The 11237-nt window shown below is 37.9% G+C and overlaps 1 protein-coding gene across 1 annotated transcript in view; it reads left to right on the forward strand.

Annotated features, from left to right (window-relative positions):
* Positions 1-11237, forward strand: part of Gigyf2 (GRB10 interacting GYF protein 2) — a 173696-nt gene that overhangs the window by 128997 nt on the left and 33462 nt on the right. The window contains exons 18-22 of the mRNA XM_023722065.1: positions 2228-2319; positions 3648-3755; positions 4722-4822; positions 6918-7018; positions 8933-9094. Coding sequence (XP_023577833.1) covers positions 2228-2319; positions 3648-3755; positions 4722-4822; positions 6918-7018; positions 8933-9094 — 564 coding nt within the window. The remainder of the gene's footprint in view (positions 1-2227; positions 2320-3647; positions 3756-4721; positions 4823-6917; positions 7019-8932; positions 9095-11237) is intronic.

The following is an 11237-nucleotide window of genomic DNA, read 5'->3' on the forward strand; positions in this document are numbered from 1 at the left end:
ACACACACACACACACAAATACACACACCCCAAAACCTTCAATAGCTATACAATGCAGGACTTTTTTGTCCTGATCCACATTCTGCATGGCCTCACTCCTTACTTTTCTAAGTTTATGTCAGAACTTTTACCTTTATCTATCTGATGAGCTTTGGTACAGCTGGTCTCTTTTAGTTCTTTGTTACTGCTAGTTAAATTGCACGCTTTCTTGCTTTTACTTCAGTTTGTCTCCTGTTTTCTAGCTCATAAAATTCTTAAATTTGAGGTTTAGCTTATAATAAAACAACCAGTGCCTCAGAATATTTTAAGGACTTAAACTTTTAACCTTTCTCTTGAATTTGCTCCTGGCCTCTCCCAGTAGAGTTCTTTGAAGGGGGTATCTCTAAACATTGTTCCTCTTCCATCTCCAGGTTTAAGTGACTGATGGCTGGCCATATTAAAAAAACCTTTTGTCTGGCTAGGTGTGGTAGTGCATGGCTATAATCTTGGCACTTGAAAGGCGGAGGCAGGAGAATTACAATGAATTCAAGGCTAGTTGGGATACATAGTGAGTTCAAGGCCACCCTGGACTACAGATTGAGACCATCTAAAAATACCTACAGTGCAAATACTTTTTCTACAGCAGTAAATACCTCTGACTGATTTCGTGAACAGTACAATGAAGGCCTGTGCTGGGCCTTGTGCTCAGTTCTTATGAGATAAAGATAAGACATAGCCTCTGCTAGTTAGGGGAGTTTATAGATAAGCAAAAAAGATGGCTTTCTTTTTCATGTTTCATAGATTTTTAGATGAGAATTACTACTCCTGATAATCTCCTAGTTGTTTTAAGTCCAAAGAAAAATTACACTACATACTTTTATTCCTCGAACACCTTCAGGGCACTTTTGGCCAGCGGGCGAGTTGTGAGGTTCGAACTCCAGCAACCTGAGGCTGACAGCTTTGTGGAAGCAGCCACTTAAAGGCCTGAGCTAGGGCCAGGCCCCCAGTACACTACATACTTTTGTTCATAGATTTAGCACACATACCAAGTTTAGATAGTATAATTTTTCCTTTGAAATCATGATTTCATGTGTGGGGAGCCAAAGCTTAGCAATTGAGGAACAGGCATTCCTGTTGCAGTCCATTTCTTAACTTCTCATATAGAAGGTAAGCTTCAGGGCCAGGGAGATAGCTCAGTAGAATAAGCACTTGCCTGGCAAGTGCAGGGTCCTGAGTTCAATCCCCATTACCACCAAAAAAAAAAGAAGAAGAAAAGCTTCAGTCATACCCACTTGAGCAGACAGCTGCCTCCTGTCACCTGTTACCTTTGCCAAAGTAACACTGCAAAGTAAGCTCACTTTCATGAGGACTAATTCTTGAAACCTAGGTTTTCATGTAGAAGGTATTTGTTTGTTTTGGGTTTTTATGAGGTGATATCTAATTATGTTTCAAGCCAAGGGTTTAACTTGCTTCATAGGTCAGGCTGGCCTCAAACTTGTGATCCTCCTACTTTGCCATGAGCCCCCCCTTTTTTTCATTAACTTTATTAAAAATCAGTAATTGTATATCATATTAAAAATTGTAGACAAATATTGAAATGTGAAAGATATATAGAAGAGTGATTTTTAGAGAAATTTCTGAAATGAATACATCGCATGAGATTAATATATTGCACACTGTAAATAAATTATTTACAAACAACTTATTTTTTCTAACTCATGGTATAGTAAACAATAGAAACCCCTCTATTTGGGAGTATAGTAACAATTTTCAAAGTTGCTTTCATATGCTCAATACCTTAGGATACACTAAAATACTCTGGCTTCCTATGTTCATTATATTCCATTATAAGTTCTTAATACTTCCATTGACCTTTAGATACTCCTTCTACATTGTCCATTTCTCTAATTTCTACATGATTTCAAAAATTATAAATTACTTTTAGATTGGGAATATGTATCATGCAGTTTTTTTGATACAATAAAAACTGGAATACACTTCAGCATTATTTTGAAAGGCAGCAATAGAGAACAGCTGCCAAGTACGTGAGGACCTTTCTTCAGCCTGGGAGTCTCATGTAGACACTACCTTTTCCCACTAGATGGCATTGTTTAGTTTTTGAGGATGGTAGTGTTTTTTTAGTTTTGGCAAGAGTGATGTGGGAGGTAAAGATGCCGATGTAGGTACTAAATAGCTTTTAAGTTCTTTTCAATTTAATAATATTTTTTCTCTATTCTTTTATTCTTAGGGGGAGTTGGACCAGGAACGACTGACCAGGCAACAAGAACTCACAGCCTTATACCAGATGCAGCACCTCCAGTACCAACAGTTCTTAATACAGTAAGAGCAGTAATGCAGTAGGATGAGTGCAGCTCTGGAGGGACTTTTGATAGACTCACTCCTGAGGTTGACCTTGCAGCGGAGAGCTGGAGGCTTATATGAGACTGTACTGTACTTTGATGGAGGGAATGGCAACTGAATATTGAACCCAGGGCATTTCTTCTGTGCTATATTCCTTTCCCTTATTTAGTTTTATTTTTTTAATCTAGAGGTGGTTTTACTAAGTGACTAAATTGCCCAGGTAGTGCACACTTGGTCCTGCCTCAGCCCCAGAATGCTGGGATTACAAGTGTGTGTTACTATACCTGCTTAACAACTGTGCATTCTACTTTAGTCTCATTTTACTTCTTAAATGTCAGAAGTTTGCAGATGATGACACACAAAAAGGAAGAGCCAACAAATACTTGACATTGAAATGCTTTCTAAGGGCTCAGCTTTCAATGCTCAGAGAAAACAGGCAAGAATATGGAAAGGTATTAGCGTTTTACCTTTAGGAGTGGTGTAGAATTATGGCAGAATCATCAGGTTGTGTCTCTCATAGAAGTAAGATTCGTGTGGTGCCAAGATTGGCAAAATCTGGCGAGGTTCTGCTACCTGTCTTTATAATGGAAGTCTTACTGGGTTACAGATGCACCCATGTGTGTATAGCTTGTTGCTTTTGCCTCACAAAGGCAAAATTTAGTAGTTGCAGCAGAGACTGTTTGGCCTACACAGCTGAAGATACTAACATTGGCTCTTTACAGATATAATGAAAACAACTCCCTAAAAATTTCTGAATTGAAGCTGGGTGTGTTGTGCCTATAATCCCAGCACTGAAGGAGGCCCAAGTAGGAAAGCGGGACATTTAAGTCACACCTTAGGCAAGTTAGTGAGATCCTATTTCAGATTGAATAAATTAATTACTTAAAGGTCTGGGAATGTACTCAATGTAAGACTGCTCTTATTTCCTGCCCCCTCCCAACATAAGTTGAAAAATTCTTATAGAGGTGATTTTATTTTTTTCAATGGTAGTTAGCTGTCCAATCTGTTTTATTTTTTGCTTATAATTTAGTAAAGGACAGTTATTACCTCAAGGGCATTTGCCAGGTTTTTTGTGTTACTTTACATTTTGTGACTTTATTTTACTCAGAGTATGTATTTCTAGAATGAATTATAGAATTTGCTGTGTGACGTTTATCATGAAAAATTGTAAAATATATTTGAATGCTATTTCTAATTGTAGTTCCTGGGAGGTGATGAACTGAACTTTCTTTCAGTGCCTCATTTTAGTGAACTAAAACATGGGTAGATCAGGTTATAGTTTTTTTTTTCTCCCCAACTTTTTGAAGACAACAATATGCACAGGTTTTGGCTCAACAACAGAAAGCAGCCTTGTCATCCCAGCAGCAGCAACAGTTGGCCCTTCTTCTCCAACAGTTCCAGGCTCTGAAAATGAGGTTGGTGATCCTTCCACTGTGTGTCACATGAGTGTGTGAGCTGTGGATGTGTGCACAAAAGAGAAGGAATTTTAGTATGTTTTAATTGTAATATTGGAATGCTCTAAATAGCACATATCTGCATGTTGTTTATAAAAGTAATATTTTAAAACTAATTTAGCTGGAGTCAGGCATTTATTTGGCCATTTTACTCCTAGAGATTACAAGTCCACTAGTAAGGAATAATGAACACTTTTGAGAAGTAATATTGTTTTAGGAAACCTGTATCAAAATAATTACAGTGTAGAATTTTATTTCATTTTACCTGTGATATCTCAAAAAACAATAATTTTATGTAAGGTTATGACTTTCGGGAGTCCAGCAATCATTATGGTAGGCCTAAGGAGAAGAAAATTAATACTGAAAGTCAGATTGTCATTCAGAATATTTGGTCTAGTTTCCAAAAATATGTTAGTCACTGTTCTCAAAATCCTGCTGTCCAGTGATCAGAAAGATTCATGTTTCTCATTTGAATGTTAACGCAGAGGCAGACAGGTTAGTGGTAGGGGCTCTGCTTTAGAGAGAGGCAAATGGAGAGCCTGAGAGGCTAGTGGGACTTCTCTAACTCAACACATGAAAACCTTAAGAGACAGCTGAAGTGCACACTTTTTTGTTTGTTATAATGTAATGCCCCCATGCCTCTTATTGAGATAAGATAATGTGTGTTTTATTTTTAAGACAATAAATATAGCTATCATTTAGAAACTAGTATTGCTATAATTATAGATGATTCTGGAAGTGTAATCTTTATACCTCTGTTTTATTCCTTTCTTAGCTGTTTTGGTTGTGTTAGGTTATTTAAAACTGTGAAGAAATTTTATGGCCAAACAACCGGGAAAACTTACAAATAGTGTAGAAATTCCTCTTTTACTTTTTGTGAAGTATAAGAACACATTCATTTTTTTTTTTTTTATTTCCCTTTTGCAGAATATCTGATCAGAACATCATTCCCTCAGTAACTAGGTCTGTGTCAGTACCAGATACTGGCTCTATCTGGGAGCTCCAGCCAGCAGCCTCACAACCTACAGGTAAAAACTTAGTTTGCCCTTCACAGTGCAACTCCCAAGTATTTAAGAGTGTAGTAATAATTTTTGTAATTTAATTTTTGAAAACTCTAGCAAGGATGTTGACCCATTTGTATTGCATATTTACAGAAATTTTCATTTATTATTAGATCTCAGCAAAAGATTAAAGGTATTGTTAAAAATACATTGCAAGGATTTGGTAGAAATTATTTAGTATATTAGGTTTTCTGAGTTTTGGGTTATCTTTTTTGTTGTCCCAACCAATGTGGAGAAATCTTTTGGATTTGGTCTCTTCAACCAGAGTTTTTAAAAAGCCTCAGTAAAGCTTAGAGTGGCCTCCTTTTGAGTCAAGGATTGATGCATATGTTGACACTGCATGTGTCATGGATTTGGGGAGAAGAAAGCCCGCTTTGAAGTGAACACCTTCTTTAGTTCTCTAATGTTTTTTATCAGAAAATTGGAGATTAGAATTTTTAAAATTTGAAGTCTTTTTTTAAAAATTTGTTTATTTGTGTGTGTGTGTGTGTGTGTGTGTGGCCAGCTCAGCCCACCAGGGGGTGGGGCTGGCTGGCATGTGGTGCTGGGGGATTGAACCTTGGTCCCTGTGCTTTGCTAAGCTTGTCCCAAGTAGGTGCTTTAGACCACTGAGCCATCTCTCTAGCTCCCATAAAATTTGAAGTCTTGATATTGGAGAAACAAGCACTTCTGTTGAGGTCTGCTATGTGGACCAGGTGGGAAGTTTAAATGATAAATAATGCTTATAAGAAATATTTGTTGATTTTTAGGAATTCTCAGGAATCATAGATATGGGTGTTCATAGAAATATTGAGCCATCAAGCACAGTTCTCTTACCATTAACTCTGCAAATTATGGCAGTAATAGGACTGATTGACCTTCACAGACTTTACATACTATGTGTGTCTTATTTGTGCGTGGTAGCCATTTATAGTTAGGATGTTGTCTTAGTTACTCTTCTGTTGTTGCTGGACAAATACCCGACACCCAAAATGAAGAAAGGAAAGGTTTATGTAGCTCACACGTAGTGGAAGTTTCAGTCCATACTCAGCTGGCTCCAACACAGAGTGGCACATGGCAGAGGGCAGACTTGCCATGAACATAGGAAGGGACTGCAGCTCAGGCAGCTAGCAAGCCTCTCTCCCTTCCTCACATTGTAATGCAGATTGCCTGCCCCAGGAGGAGTGCAGCATCCATAACCACAAACTCCAGAAGCCACCACATGACTGCATGAGGCTTGGGGAGGGGACATCTGTGCACAAACCATAATAGATGTTAACATATTCTCCAATGTTTTAGGAATGAAATATTATATTAAACAATTTATTTGGGTTTGTGTATAATTATAGTCCTTTAAATAAGACATTGGTTTTATACAGACAATATTTAGTAGTCCATAATGCATTGTAAGGAAATAGAGGATGCTGAAAAATGGTGTCATCAAACCTTGCTGGTAATAGGAACACAGACTTAGAAACTTCAATATGTTTATTCCCACATCTGACCCTGTGCTGCTGCTTCAGCACAAACCAGGTGTCACTTACACAATCTCAACCTTTCCAGTGACTTGTTAAGCTCTAGCTGTAGTATACATGCTCTTTGTCTTTATTGGGATGAATTTCACATTATAACCATTTTTCAGTGAATGTTTCAGTAACATTTAATAATATTCATTGTGTGCAGTGATCTAGTTCTCTGCAGTTGGTGTTCAGTAAGAGGCTGTATGGCTCCTGTATGACTCCTTTGGAATCTCATACGCTGCTGTTGAAATCTTGGCATGGCCACAGACATGCTTACTCTGTGCCCTTGGTAGTTTTCCAACTAGTTTGTTCAACTGTAAAGGTGAAGATATGAATAGATGCCTTTATAGAGCTATGGAAGGATAAAATCCATTTCTCAATGGATGCTTAATTCTTCCTTTGCTTTCAGAGAAGTATACTGATAGAAAAGAGAGCCCATTGGCAGTCCTGTCCGCTTAAAGCAAAATAGTTGTATATGGTACTTTTTCAGGCCCGAGTAAGTTAGTTATTATGTGTGTAAACTGTGTTTTTGTTTTTTGCTTTTTGTTTTTCTTTTCTTACAGTTTGGGAAGGTAGTAGTGTATGGGATCTTCCCCTGGATACCACAACACCAGCTCCTGCCCTGGAACAGCTTCAGCAGCTAGAGAAAGCCAAAGCTGCAAAGGTTTGAAACATTTTTTTACAAGACTGCATACTTTCAAGCTGCAGGATGTACCTTTGTTTAGTCACCTCACTCTGGCTAACTATATACATTGGTACTTTGGTTTACTCAATGCAGAGTTCATAAACAGAAACAAAATTTTGCCACATGCTTCTGTTTGCAAGCCAAATTGTTCACATATAAGTAAAAGTGTTTATTAACCACAGGATCACTGTACTTTCTATTGTCATTCACTGATATACTTAAGTATATACATATTCTATCCTTATTGTGTTTCATTCTCTCAAAAAAGGCAGCGAAAACAATTAGAGTGATGATTGTTAGTTGAAACATTAACAATCATTTTAATTACATTACTCATGGAATAAACATTTATTGCAAGTACTGAAATTGAGAAAATATCCACTACATCTCATCTGTGACTTAAGTTCTCACACAATCTTATCCCTAGACATGAAAGTGAAAAGCCCAACATTACTATTAGAACCTGTGTTCATTCATATTTTCTGGAATAAGAAGGGATGCTGAATTTTGGTTTTAGTACTTGCCAGAAGAGGATTTCTGTACCATCACCTAGTGTCATTAAGAGTTCTGGGTTCTCATGACCCCAAGGAAGTCTTGTTTCTCTTGCACTTACTAGATTCTCATCCTCCGAAGTAGTGACAGTCTTTAGCATCCAGAATGTGAAGAAGTTTGTAGTTAGTTCTGTTTCCATAAATGAGTGAAAATCCATAATTCATAACAGTTTGCAAGTGTCTTCTAGTTTCTTGGCACTTTGTAGGGGAACAAAGAGATGATAAAAATAGGCTCATTCAGGAATTTGCTGCTGTGTGTGTAGGTTAGGAGATAGGCAAGGAGCACTTACAGATAGTCAAGAGAATGTGGACCAGCTACCCAGTTAAAGAGGTGGGGATCAAGAATAGGGTAACACTTTGGATAGACAATACCTCATTTAATTTTCATTTGAAGGAGTTTGTAGGATTTAGCTCATTTGAAGTAGGATATATATCTCTGGACTCTGAAAACACCTAAATAAATAGGTCTGACTTAGAGTCATTATGCTCAGACAAAAGATGAGTGGACAAGTGATATCATGTGAGGGAATTAGAACTTTTTTAGGATGGAGGGTGCTGTCAAGTGTATGTCTTGGAGTGATGTTTTTGGTAAAGATAAGGTTTTGAGCTAGCAAATATGAGCAGAACTAGATATTGGGGAAGTGGTAAGAGACTCTTAGGAATGTGGGTCAGAACACTGGAGGCCTATAACTGGCAGTGGGACTGGAGATGAGCTAGATTTGATTAGTATTGGGAACTGTGAATGATAATTGTTTAAGTGATTAGTTTTCAAATTTTAAAGAATTGTATAATTTTACACACCAGCAGCTTTATGACATAGCTGCTGAGACCTTGTAGCCACACTGTTAGATCTTCAGTCAGAATATTCTTTGTAGGGATAAGTGAGGAAAAAAAAAAAAAAAGGTAATGGGAGTGATGAGTAAAGAAATACCAGGCTTACAAACCCATAAAGAGCTGGGGAGATAGCTCAGTAGCGTAAGTGCTTGCCTGGCAAGTGCAAGATCTTGAGTTCAATCCCCGGTACTGCAAAAAAAACAAAAAACAAAAAACATACTATTCCTGTATTGGTCACTTTCTGACCCATATCTAGATGTGGTATCATTTAATATGGGATGAGAAGGTACCAAAATGGAGTGCAAAATGCTTTCCGTTTGGAAGAACATAAAGCTCTGCCATGACTTGACAGCTGAGATTGAACACAGTTTCATCTTCCAGGTGCGACACAAGTAACAGTGAATGGCAGGGCCTGTACCTCTGTCTCACCAGCAGTGCTGTCAGTTGTGCTTTGAGGTGATTTGTTGGTTAGTTTTAAATTTCTGAGAATACTCTCATGTCATCCCAGCTAGAACAGGAGAGAAGAGAGGCAGAAATGAGGGCAAAACGGGAAGAGGAAGAGCGGAAGAGGCAAGAAGAGCTCCGGAGACAGCAGGAGGAAATTCTTCGGAGGCAGCAGGAAGAAGAGAGGAAGAGAAGGGAAGAAGAAGAGCTTGCCCGAAGGAAACAGGTATCTCTCTGGAAACTCTTCCCAAACTAGTAGCTCGTGGCTCGGGACTTAGGTGATCATTGCACTTCTGTGCCAATTCCATCAGAATTGGAATTAGAACCTTAGAAGTTTCACTTGGCTTTAGAAAGAACCTCTTTCCCACCATTACCCACTGGACAGGTAGTATTCATGCGTGGATTGATTTCCTTTGCATAGTTGCCTATATTTTATCAACCAGCTAGATTTCAAAAATTTTACCTTTATTGCTGAAAACATGAAATAATTTTGGTGCATAGCATTACATTTATTTTTAAAGTCAAATGAACTTTCAAGAAAAAAAAGTCTGGTAACTTACATATCAACATAAAATTTGTTACCATACTATCTAGTAACTATCTTGGCCTGGGGATGTAGCTCAGTGGCACAGCACCTGCCTGGCAAAGCACAAGGTCCTGATTTTGGTTCTTGGTACCCAAAAAATTTTTTTTTACCATCTCAACCATTTTAAGGTTATATTCTTTAAACTACCAAAACTCTTTACCCATTAAACAAAGAGCACCTGTCCTGTCTTCCCAGGCCTGTCAGCACCATTTTTCTGTCTATAGATTTAACTATTCTGGGTACCTGATCATACTATATTTATATTTATAGTATGATCATACTATATTTATATAGTATCATTTTGTTTTGTTTCATTTCGTTTTGTTTTGTTTTGTTTTGTTTTTTGGTCTTTTTGAGACAGGGTCTCACTATGCAGTTCAGGCTGGCCTTGAGCTCACTTTGTAGCCCAGGCTGGTCAACAATTCCTCTGCCTCAGCCTCCCAAATGCTGAGATTACAGATGTGTGCCACCACACCCAGCTTATATTTGTCCTTTAGTGATTGGTTTATTTTAGTTAAGATACCATATTGTAGCATGTCGGGACTTATTTTCTTTTTAAGGATGAATAATACTCTGTTACATGTAGATGGTACATTTATTTTTCTTTATCCACTCATCAGTTGATAAACTGTTGGATAACTTCTACATTTTGGTTGTAGTAAATAACATTGCTATGAACATGGGTTTATACCTATCCTCACTTTGAGTTTGAATCTTTACTTTCATTTCTTTGGGGTATGTGCCCAGAAGTAGAATTGTTAAATCATATACTGGTTATATTTTTTAATTTCTTGAGGAACCACCATGTTTGTTTCCCACAAACATGCCATTTTAAATTCTCTCTAACAGTGCACGAGGGTTCCCAATATCCCTATATCCTTGTCAACACTTATTTATTTTTATAATTGTTATTATTGTTGTTTCTTGATACTGGCTTCCATACTGGTTTTGAAGTGATATCTCATAGTTTTGGTTTGCATTTCCCTAACACTGATATTGAACATTTTTTCGTGTGCTTTATTCTAATATACTGTACTTTTATAAATACATTTGTTGTCACCTAAGACCTCTCTGTTCTCTATTCTTTTCCTAAATAAACCTTTATTTTTGGTTTAGTGATTATTATTTTAAAATAGGGAGAAAAAATCTGCAGTTGTAACCACTGCTGACAGAGAATTTATTCTTACCTAACCAGCAGGGGGTTTTTTTGTTGTTGTTTGTTTGTTTTGGGTTTTTCTTTTTTTGGTATTTTAGGAAAGGGTGTTCAGGGTCTGTCTCACTGCTAGATCAGACTCATAGTGATCCGCCTGTTTACAGCCTCCCAAGAGCTGGGATTATAGGTGTGTGCCAACATGCCTAGCCTCAGTTGCCTGTCAGCGTGCCCCAGGGGCAGGGCCAGCATAGTAGGCCTAGGGATTGAACCCCCAGCCACTCTGCCTGATTGTAGGCGCTTTAATTCACTGAGCTATTTGGTTAGCCCTCCAAAGCTTAGGTTTTAATGTGAGCCTCCTGTGGGGTTAGTGTGCTTCCACCAGCTTGAACATGCATGATTGTCCCATCAGGTGGCTTGTACCCTACTTGGACAGACAGATAGCACTTTTATCCATCTTTTTACTAATAATGTTGATAAGAAGCCATCTGATAGGACAATCATGAGTGTACCACAGATGGTTAAGCTGCCCAGCAGTAAGACATACAACTTACAGCCTAATCCTGAACCTCTTAAATGATGACGCCAGTAGAAAAATCAGTGTAGACTTCGTGGGTTGCAATTTACTCATAT

The sequence above is a fragment of the Octodon degus genome, unplaced genomic scaffold (assembly GCF_000260255.1).
Source record: "Octodon degus isolate 3935 unplaced genomic scaffold, OctDeg1.0 scaffold00089, whole genome shotgun sequence".
Taxonomy (NCBI): Eukaryota; Metazoa; Chordata; class Mammalia; order Rodentia; family Octodontidae; genus Octodon; species Octodon degus.